The following is an 11,018-nucleotide window of genomic DNA, read 5'->3' as shown; positions in this document are numbered from 1 at the left end:
TTAAATTGTTTACATAAATAAAAAATTATAGATTTTTGTCAAACTAAACAATAAATATTTAGTATCTTTTGATTTTTATCCAGAGGATGTTTGAAAAAACCATTGGATTTGGAAGCAGTGTGAGAAGGAGGAAGGAACCAACTCAACTCATTTCTTGGCGGATGGAGTCTCGTCCTCACATACACAGGCACTGGTAATCAAATCAATTACACCCTTTTCTGTTTCAAGCAACCTTCGTCGTTCTTCCTTTTTCTTTCTCGTCCACTAACCCTATGCCCCAATTTGTAAAGTTTCGGCTTTTCTCGCGTTGCGACGCACTCAAAACTCTTCCTTTCTCCACCCACCGAATGGGCATGGTCGATACCCTCTGTACCCATCTCCACCAAAACAATGACAGTGTTGAGAACTCATTGTCCAAGGTTAAGCCTAAACTCGATTCTCAATGTGTCATTGAAGTCCTCAATTCCTGTCATCCCAAGCAACCTTTATTGGGCGTCAGATTTTTCGTTTGGGCTGGATTTCAATCTGGCTACAGGCACAGTGCTTACACGTACAATAAAGCTTGCAAGTTGTTTGGGATTCAGCAAAATCCCCAAATTATTCGTGATCTCGTTCTGTCTTATGAGGCCGAAGGGTGTTTAGCCAATGTCAACATGTTCAGGGAGGTTCTGAAACTGTGCAAAGAATCCCAACTAGCTGACGTGGCATTGTGGGTGTTGAGGAAGATGGAGCAGAGTTTCAACATCGGTGCTGACACTGTGATGTATAATGTGGTTATTAGGCTATGTTGCAAGAATGACGACATTGAAACGGCTGAGAAGTTGATCGGGGTGATGAGTTTGAACGGTCTTTACCCTGATCTTATTACGTACATGGCAATAGTGGAGGGATTATGTGATGTGGGTCGCCCAGAGCATGCTTATTCTTTGCTTAAGGTTATGAGAGTACATAGATGTTCAACCAATTTGGTCCTTTTATCAGCCATTTTAAATGGCTTGTGTAGGTCTGGATCTATGGAAATGGCATTGGAGTTGTTGGATGAAATGGAGAAAGGTGGGGATTGTCGTCCAAATGTTGTTAGTTATACATCAGTGATTCAAAGTTTCTCTAAGAGAGGTCAGTGGACGAAAGCATTGGATATTCTGGATAGAATGAAAGCTTCGGGGTGCCATGCAAATCATGTTACTGTTTTTACTTTGGTTGATAGCCTTTGTGTTGAGGGTCGTGTAGGAGAAGCTTACAAGTTGATTGATAAGTTTGTGGTGGAACATGGTGTTTCTTATGGTGATTGTTGCAGTTCACTTGTGATTTCATTGATAAGGATTAAAAAGCTGGACGAAGCAATGAAGCTCTTCATGGAAATGCTTTCTGGTGATGCCAGACCTGATACTTTGGCATCTAGCCTTTTGCTAAAGGAGCTAGAACGCCAGTTCGCGCGTGGGCGTCACTACGAGTGCAAAAACGCCGAAGGGGTGCTCAGCGAGAAGATGCAGGATCAGAAGAGCGAAGGCCGCCATTTTTCCGCTCCCAGTCTCGTCGATGCCAAGCACGTGCCGACCCTCTAGCACAGGCGGTATGCAACGCTGCTGCACGTGTCGTGGCATTCGCATTCCGAGCTCCTGGCACATACTAACGACCCACTCCGCCAGGCCGAGGTCATCAAACGTCTTAATAGAAAAACCATATAATTCTAGTTTGAATACCACGTAATCAATAACAGAATCGTAGCATAGCAGAGGAATCTTTTCTGTTATTAGTGGACATTCTAGAACAACAATGAGCTGTCAATAGGTAGTACAAAAATATGCTTTTATCCTTCAAGATTTTAGGTCACACCTCCTTTCCTTTTGCACAGTATATATATGATGTAATCATTTTGAAAATGAATAGACTAAGTTTTATGCAGATTACCTTTCTTCCTTTTTTTACTGTCATGGTTTCTATTATGGTATCAAGAGCCATCTAAAGGTTCAAGCTTTTTCTAGCCTACCTCTTTCATGGCCGATTCAGGCTCCTCTGGAAATGAGGACGAAAATATTCTACCTCCTCCTCTCTTTGTTGATCCCAACCAAAATCCTTCCAGCCCCTTCTACATACACCCAAGTGAGAGCCCTTCATCTGTTGTGGTCTCCCCACCTCTTTCGGCAAACAACTTCCAGTCATGGTCTCGTTCCTTCCGAATGGCCCTCATCTCTAAAAACAAGATGGGTTTCCTCAATGGCAACATCCCCATCCCAGCACCCACTAATCCCTTACACTCCTTTTTGGAAAGATGTAACACTTTGTTAATGTCATGGATCCTCAATTCCCTTTCTCCTTCAATAGCTCAAAGTGTTGTGTTTTTTGAACGAGCTATTGATGTCTGGACTGATCTTCGCGAGTGTTTTTCTCAAGGAGATTTGCTTCGAGTCGCTGAGTTACAGGAAGAAATCTATTTTCCCAAACAAGGTGCACTCTCCGTCACCGACTTCTACACCCATCTAAAATCACTCTGGGAAGAGTTGGACAACTACCGAACTCTGACCCTTTGTTCTTGCTCTGCTCGTACCTACCATTTACAGGACTTCATTATCTGCTTTCTGAAAGGGCTCGATGATCGATTTGCCATGGTTCGCTCACAAATATTATTACTTGACCCTCTTCCCTCTGCTAATCGTGTTTTCTCCATGATCATCCAACATGAGCGCCAACAGTGATGAGTCGTTATTTCTTGAATTATATTTAGTTTATTGCACTTAAATAAACCAGGGAATTGTGTTTAATTGTCTGTTATTTCCCCGTTTTCCGAATTCTGCTTAATTTGGTCGGAAATTTGTAATTGTGCTAAATTGGGTTTTCTGAGCTGATTAAGTGCATTTTTGAAGTGCAGGAAAATTTCGGAAATACATTTTGGGACATCAGAAAGAATGCCAAATAAATTCAAGACTCTCCACACAGACATTTTAGAATTAATTAAATTGTAATTCAATAGTTTAGAATTTCTGTATCAACTTTTACATTTTGGGTCAATTTTTGGTAAAGTAGACTAGACCCAAAAGTGGAGGGAGTGACTTGGACCCTAGGGTTTTACTGTGTGGACCCCACCCTTATTAAAGGGAGGACACACGGCCCTTGGAGGGGGCTAGCCGCCACTTGCCAGTTTTTTTTTTGGGGGGTTCGTGTTTTTGGTTTCTAAAAGCTCTTGGCTTTGGAACGTTTTTTTCTCATGGAATGAAAGAGGGGACGGAGACACTCTCGGTTTTGGTTCTGAGTTTTTGGCTTTGAACATATTTTTTTTTTAGCATGAATGACAAGCTCATTTTGTTTATTTAGAAGAAGAGGCACGGTGTTTTATTGGTTTTCTTCCAGCTGGAAAAAGCTCTCGATTTTGACTTTTATTTGGAGAATAGGAAGCGTTGTTTCAATTTGGTTTATGCACCTTTGGAGCTTGATTCCAGCAAGCACTGTCCAGTGGAGTCCGGCAGCTACCAAGGCTTTCAATTGAAGAGGAAGCGGTGCTTCATTATTTGGTGTGTTGAAGCGGTGTTGAATGGTGGGACGTGCCAAGACTAGGCAAGTACACGGTCACTGGTGCAGCAAGAAAAAGGAATTGGTGTGTTGAAACGCTGATTGAGAGGAGAATGGTTTTTTTTATTTGTGAAATGAGAAGCTGATTTGAAAGGGAAAGAATGGTGTGCACGGGAAAAGTGAGCTGGAAGCACTCAAGCAAGCATGAGGTGTCACGGCTGCAGTAGCATCAATTAATTTGGAGAGAAGAATGAATTTGTTTTCTTTTAAAAGCACACACACATGAACAGTAGAAGAAACATTCCAGCAGGTTGCTTGTCAAGCATATTCACGGGAGAAGAGCAGAGTAAAAGTGTTAGGTGTCACGGCTGGAATGGTGTGCAAGGGAATGGGAGAAGAGAAACATCACGTCATAGAGTAGGTGGAGAGAAAGCTCACGGTGCAGCACATCATAGGATTGGAATAATGAGGATTGACTTTTATGTCTTTCATTGAATGAAAAAGTATGCAATGGTGCATGTTGATTGGAAAAGAAGGGTGCTTCATCACAGATTCCATTTGTAGTAGCAAATCATATTTACATTTGGCTTGAGGAGAGAATGTGGGTCATGGTTAATGGTAGAAAAGTTTTATTTTCTTTTATTTCTTTTGCCTTGGAATATTTTATATTGTATGTTTAAATGCTTTTCTTCTTTTTGGTGGTGAATGTGTAGGATAGATGACAATATTGTGCATTTAATGTTTTAGTGTAACCGTTGCATTTTTACAGCTTGAATTGTGTTTGGATATTTATCTGTTGTAGTTTCATTTTAATGCTTTTATTTATATTCGGTTGTGTTTAATTTTCATTTTTTTAGTTCAATTGCATTCACAAAAACATTTTCAAACCCCCCCCCCCCCCCCACTGCGTGTTTGACCTGAGACTTGAACCAAATTTGGTCCTTGAGAGACGACCTAGGAGTCACTTCCTAGTCTATACTGCATTCTTTTATGCACAATTTTTGTGGGAGGCACGACCCTCTCAACAAAATGGCGCCGCTGCCGGGGACCAATGGTTCGGTCTTAGGTTTTTGTTGTGTTTGTGTGTGTTGTGTTTTGTCTTATGTTGTGATGTGATGTGATGTGATGTGATGTTCTGTTTTGTGTGTGCGTGTTGCATGTATAAATGTGTTGTGTTTTATTTGTTTCGTGATTTTTAGTATTCTTCTTTTTTCATGTCTACCTATTTTGATTTCGTGAATACTGCTTGTTTTGCTAGTGCCTCTGATTATGATTCTCCTTCTGCATGTTACTATGATTGTAATTCATATTCTACTGATTTCTATGTTGAGAACAATATGACTCATCCTCTAATTTCTGAGAGTGCTCTTTGTGAGCCGGTTTCACTTAAGGAGGATGATCTTCATTGCGATCTCACCCCTGGACTGATACATTTGCTGCCTAAGTTTCATGGTTTTGCAGGAGAATGCCCACACAGACATTTGGAGGAGCTCCACATCATGTGCTCTTCAATGAAGCCTCCAGATGTCCCTCTTGATTACATTTTCTTGAGCGCATTTCCGCATTCATTACAAGGAGCAGCTAAGGATTGGAAAGACTCTCTTCCTCTGAGATCCGTTACCGATTGGGGATATCTTGAACATCAGTTTCTGAGCAAATTTTCCCTTGTGCAATATGTTTACAGCAACGGTCTTGGATGGAATGACCCTACCTTGGAATGGTATAATGCTCCACAGCATCATTATCAAGAACCACCATTCCAGAGTACTTGTATGCCTCCACCAGTCCAGCAATACCAAAGTCAGCAATATGATGCTCCTGCCCAAATAGCTCCTCAGCCTTCTACTTCTGAGCCTACATTGCAGGAGTTGTTGGAGCAGTTGACCATGCAGAACCTGCAGTTTCAGCAAGAGACCAGAGCGTCCATTCAGAGCTTGAATGACCAGATAGGGCAGATGGCTACTCAATTAAATCAGGAACAGTCTCAAGATTCAGAGTTACCATTTCAGACTGTTCAGATTCCAAATGATGATGATAGTGGCATCAACATAGAAGATGGGGAGAAGAGTCATGAGCTTGCTACTGTGCCATCTACTTTCCCATCATCCTATGTCCCTACCCTTGCACCTGAGAAGAGTGATGAATATTTTGAGGAGCAGGCAGAAATAAGCAGTAATCCTGAACCAGGTAGACCACCTTCATCTTCCTACACTTTAGCAATCTTCAAGGAAGAGGAGGTAAGCATACCTCAATTTGATTATGTTGATGATTATGTGGTTGAGAGGTATGATGATGATTATATTGTTGTTGAGTCTGATTTTAATTTCCCCTCTATGCATGATGAGAACCAATTTTTGCTGTCGCATCCGAATGTTTATTCTCCATGCATTGAACATGAATCTGAGTCTGTAGTTGATATTGCTTGTGATTTTGAAATTGATTCATGTTCTGAGGATGTATCTGAGGTTCAGTATGATAATTTGGGTGTTATACCCCTGCATGTTATTTCTTTGGAACCACATTGCACTAACCCTATTGCAGGAGGTACAAATGAATTTGACCAACACGCACCCATGCTGGAAGACAAAGGTGCCAGCATTCACGAAAGTTTCAACATCAACAGGCACCTACTGAACCTGCTCATCAACAATCTTTGCTTCTTAGATCCAGCTGTAGATGATATCTCCCTGCTAGATCAAATCTGGAGGATGAAGAAATTCTTCCTCAAAACTTCCTTGCTGGATCCAATGGTGGAAGACATCTCCCTACAAGTCCAAAATTGGCAACTGCCACCATGATCAGGGGAGTTTCCTTTCTCTCTTCTCCCCCTCTCCCTACTTTTATTGCACTTTTCCATGATGTGTTGATTTTTCTGATTTCTGATCTTATGCTTATGACACATTGAGGACACTGTGTAGTTTAAGTGTGGTCTATTGGGGGAGATTCTGATTTTTCTTTGTTAGTTTTTGTCTTCCTTGTTAAATTTTTTCTTTTCTAGGTAGTTTTTGTTTTGTCTTGTGTACAGTTTTACATGATTCTCTTCATTTCTGGACTTTGTTTAAGTTGTAGACTGGTCTTTCACTTCACTTCATTGATACTCTGATTAGTTTGAAATTCTTGCTTTTCTTTGCTTGGAAGATGATCATGATGTTTGAGAGTTGAATTGATTGTGACAAAATTACCCTGTGTGAGATTTGAGCCACTTTATGTTCTTTCTTGTGTGTGATATGTCTCTTGATTGCTTGCACATATGCCTTGGCTTGACTCTTGTTGATAATTCTTGATTGATATGCATGTTTGGAAGTGATAAAGGCAATTTTGTTCTTGAGCCTCTCTAGCCAAATAAGCTTACCTTGTTCTAATCCTTTGATAACCCCTTTTGAGCCTATACTTTCCTCATTTCTTTGTTTTGAAGCTCATACACTAGCCCTAAGTGAAAAACCATGATTACCTTAACCTTAGGGAATTTTGGAGCTTTGGAAGTGTCTTGGGAACAAGTGTGGTCTTCTTGAGGATTCTGATGAATTGGCTAGTTGGCTCCTCTTCTTGTTTTGTTTTTAGAAATATGATTTATATCTTATCTCTTATAGTTGAGTGCTAAAGAGAGAAAAGAAAAGAGATAGGATGAAAAAAAAATGAATGAGAAAAATAAAAAAAATTGTGAATAATGGAGTCAAGAAGAGGATTGAATTAGAGGTTGTGGGTGTGTTTGAATGTGTTTACACTTGTTCCCCACTACTCCTCTGTTCCTTATGGTTTGAAGCTTCTTATCCAGATATATCCTACCTTGTCCTTGGCCCCATTACAACCATGAAAAGACCTTTTGATTTGAACATGCGTATGTGCTTGAGTGTTGATATTAGAGGCTTGCCAAGTCTATTTGTGATTGCTTTCTTGAGTGCATTGAGTGACATTGATTTACCTTAAACACTTGAGAGAAACACTGATTGTGTGCATCTGTGAGGCTCTGTTGCTTTTGATTCATCTCTTGAACTGATTGAATGTTTTCCTTGTACTGAACTGTTTGGATGATTCTTTGAGTATTTTCTTTCATTGACTCTGTGTGGGATTCTGCCTATACCTTTTACTGTCCAGATTTTGTGAGAATTATGCAACTGTGTTTCTGTTTTGGAGTCTTTGTTGTCTGTCTGTCGAGTCTGTGTCAGCTCCCTGATGTTTGAGTAGTTCCCTGGTTTTCGTTTTGGTTTTGCCCAGGAGTGCAAAAGACTAAGTGTGGTCTATTTTGATGAGTCGTTATTTCTTGAATTATATTTAGTTTATTGCACTTAAATAAACCAGGGAATTGTGTTTAATTGTCTGTTATTTCCCCGTTTTCCGAATTCTGCTTAATTTGGTCGGAAATTTGTAATTGTGCTAAATTGGGTTTTCTGAGCTGATTAAGTGCATTTTTGAAGTGCAGGAAAATTTCGGAAATACATTTTGGGACATCAGAAAGAATGCCAAATAAATTCAAGACTCTCCACACAGACATTTTAGAATTAATTAAATTGTAATTCAATAGTTTAGAATTTCTGTATCAACTTTTACATTTTGGGTCAATTTTTGGTAAAGTAGACTAGACCCAAAAGTGGAGGGAGTGACTTGGACCCTAGGGTTTTACTGTGTGGACCCCACCCTTATTAAAGGTAGGACACACGGCCCTTGGAGGGGGCTAGCCGCCACTTGCCAGTTTTTTTTGGGGGGTTCGTGTTTTTGGTTTCTAAAAGCTCTTGGCTTTGGAACGTTTTTTTCTCATAGAATGAAAGAGGGGACGGAGACACTCTCGGTTTTGGTTCTGAGTTTTTGGCTTTGAACATATTTTTTTTTTAGCATGAATGAAAAGCTCATTTTGTTTATTTAGAAGAAGAGGAACGGTGTTTTATTGGTTTTCTTCCAGCTGGAAAAAGCTCTCGGTTTTGACTTTTATTTGGAGAATAGGAAGCGTTGTTTCAATTTGGTTTATGCACCTTTGGAGCTTGATTCCAGCAAGCACTGTCCAGTGGAGTCCGGCAGCTACCAAGGCTTTCAATTGAAGAGGAAGCGGTGCTTCATTATTTGGTGTGTTGAAGCGGTGTTGAATGGTGGGACGTGCCAAGACTAGGCAAGTACACGGTCACTGGTGCAGCAAGAAAAAGGAATTGGTGTGTTGAAACGCTGATTGAGAGGAGAATGGTTTTTTTTATTTGTGAAATGAGAAGCTGATTTGAAAGGGAAAGAATGGTGTGCACGGGAAAAGTGAGCTGGAAGCACTCAAGCAAGCATGAGGTGTCACGGCTGCAGTAGCATCAATTAATTTGGAGAGAAGAATGAATTTGTTTTCTTTTAAAAGCACACACACATGAACAGTAGAAGAAACATTCCAGCAGGTTGCTTGTCAAGCATATTCACGGGAGAAGAGCAGAGTAAAAGTGTTAGGTGTCACGGCTGGAATGGTGTGCAAGGGAATGGGAGAAGAGAAACATCACGTCATAGAGTAGGTGGAGAGAAAGCTCACGGTGCAGCACATCATAGGATTGGAATAATGAGGATTGACTTTTATGTCTTTCATTGAATGAAAAAGTATGCAACGGTGCATGTTGATTGGAAAAGAAGGGTGCTTCATCACGGATTCCATTTGTAGTAGCAATTCCAATTTACATTTGGCTTGAGGAGAGAATGTGGGTCATGGTTAATGGTAGAAAAGTTTTATTTTCTTTTATTTCTTTTGCCTTGGAATATTTTATATTGTATGTTTAAATGCTTTTCTTCTTTTTGGTGGTGAATGTGTAGGATAGATGACAATATTGTGCATTTAATGTTTTAGTGTAACCGTTGCATTTTTACAGCTTGAATTGTGTTTGGATATTTATCTGTTGTAGTTTCATTTTAATGCTTTTATTTATATTCGGTTGTGTTTAATTTTCATTTTTTTAGTTCAATTGCATTCACAAAAACATTTTCAAACCCCCCCCCCCACTGCGTGTTTGACCTGAGACTTGAACCAAATTTGGTCCTTGAGAGACGACCTAGGAGTCACTTCCTAGTCTATACTGCATTCTTTTATGCACAATTTTTGTGGGAGGCACGACCCTCTCAACAAACAGCATCACCCATCTTCTCCCATCGAATCCAATCCCTTCATCAATGTCATCTCTGGTAAAGGTCGAGGCCATCCACAGCAAGGGGGGACAAAACCAACTCGCAAATGTGAATTTTGTGGCCGCCTCGGACACACCATTGATTCGTGCTTCCAGAAAAACAACATCAACCCGACAAAGTGCACCCATTGTGATCATGTTGGACATAGCAATGATGTGTGTTATACCAAATTTGGCTATCCCCCTGGACATCCCAAATATCCAGGAAAACCACACCCTTTCAATAACAGAAACACCTTTGGTAGCAGCGGCGCAACCGTCGGAGGCAACGTGAATAATGTTACTACATCTTCCTCTTCAGATGTTGCGCCGGCCCTAATTCATGAAGGAGAAAGAAAAGATGATTCAACTCTGGGCCAAGGTCTTCACATTACTACGGCCCAATTCCAACAACTAATGAGGCTTCTTACAAAGCTTCTGGATCTGGTGGGGGAAACTCAGAAATCCCTTCAAGGGCCAATCTCACTCACTCAAACCCAAACCAATCTCACAACTCTGGAGCCACCGATCACATCACAAATTCATTAGACATACACTCAATAATTTTTCACACACCACACCATGGGTAATTGATTCCGGAGCCACCGATCACATCACAAATTCATTAGATCACTTTTTTGAGTATTCTGAAATCCAGCCATTAAACATCAATCTACCAAATGGGTCTACTGTTCAGGCCCATATATTTGGAAGCATACAATTTTCTCCGGATTTCATTATTCATGATGTTCTTCTTGTTCCAAATTTTATTTTTAATTAATTATCTCTTCCTAAATTATTAACTATTGTTCCTTGCCGTATAATTTTTTCAAATGAGTTCTCTAATATTCTTTGTCAAATACAGGACATGAACACATTGAAGATGATTGTTTCAGCTAACTTAAAGGAAGGACTTTTTCATTTGAAAATCGGAAAGGAAAGAAGCCCATCTACCAACAATACTACCACCACCATCAATAACTCCAACCTTTGGCATTTTAGATTAGGACACTTATCTAGTAGCCGTCTTAATGTCTTGAATCAACAATTTCCTTTTATTTCAAAGGATTCTCATGAAATCTGTGACATTTGTCATTTAGCTAAACAAAAGAAATTGCCTTATTCTCCTAGCTCTAGTAGAGGTTCTAAAATTTTTGAATTGATTCATATGGATATTAAGGGCCCCTTTTCCAAAAAATCTATTCATGGGCACAAGTATTTTCTCACTATACTTGATGATTTTAGTAGATATACATGGGTTGTTCTATTAAAATCAAAGAGTGAAGTGAGAATGCATATACAAAATTTTATCAACTTAGTTGAAAATCAATTTGAAACCATAATTAAATGTATCCGATCCGATAATGGACCGAAATTTTTTCTAAAAGACCTTTT

General features: G+C 39.9%; 1 protein-coding gene and 1 pseudogene across 1 annotated transcript; both read left to right on the top strand.

Annotated features, from left to right (window-relative positions):
- The first annotated feature begins 241 nt into the window (after nucleotides 1–241).
- LOC148200301 (pentatricopeptide repeat-containing protein At5g47360 pseudogene) lies at nucleotides 242–1,565 on the top strand (annotated as a pseudogene).
- A 432-nt stretch (nucleotides 1,566–1,997) lies between these two features.
- LOC148200300 (uncharacterized) lies at nucleotides 1,998–2,696 on the top strand. Its single transcript, XM_088112893.1, has one exon. It carries the CDS (start codon nucleotides 1,998–2,000, stop codon nucleotides 2,694–2,696), a length of 699 nt encoding a protein of 232 aa, XP_087969019.1.
- Nucleotides 2,697–11,018: the final 8,322 nt, after the last annotated feature.

This window comes from Vigna umbellata, chromosome 4 (assembly GCF_029865625.1).
Source record: "Vigna umbellata cultivar VRB3 chromosome 4, Vumbellata_1.0, whole genome shotgun sequence".
Taxonomy (NCBI): Eukaryota; Viridiplantae; Streptophyta; class Magnoliopsida; order Fabales; family Fabaceae; genus Vigna; species Vigna umbellata.
This window is presented reverse-complemented; position numbering and strand designations above follow the sequence as displayed.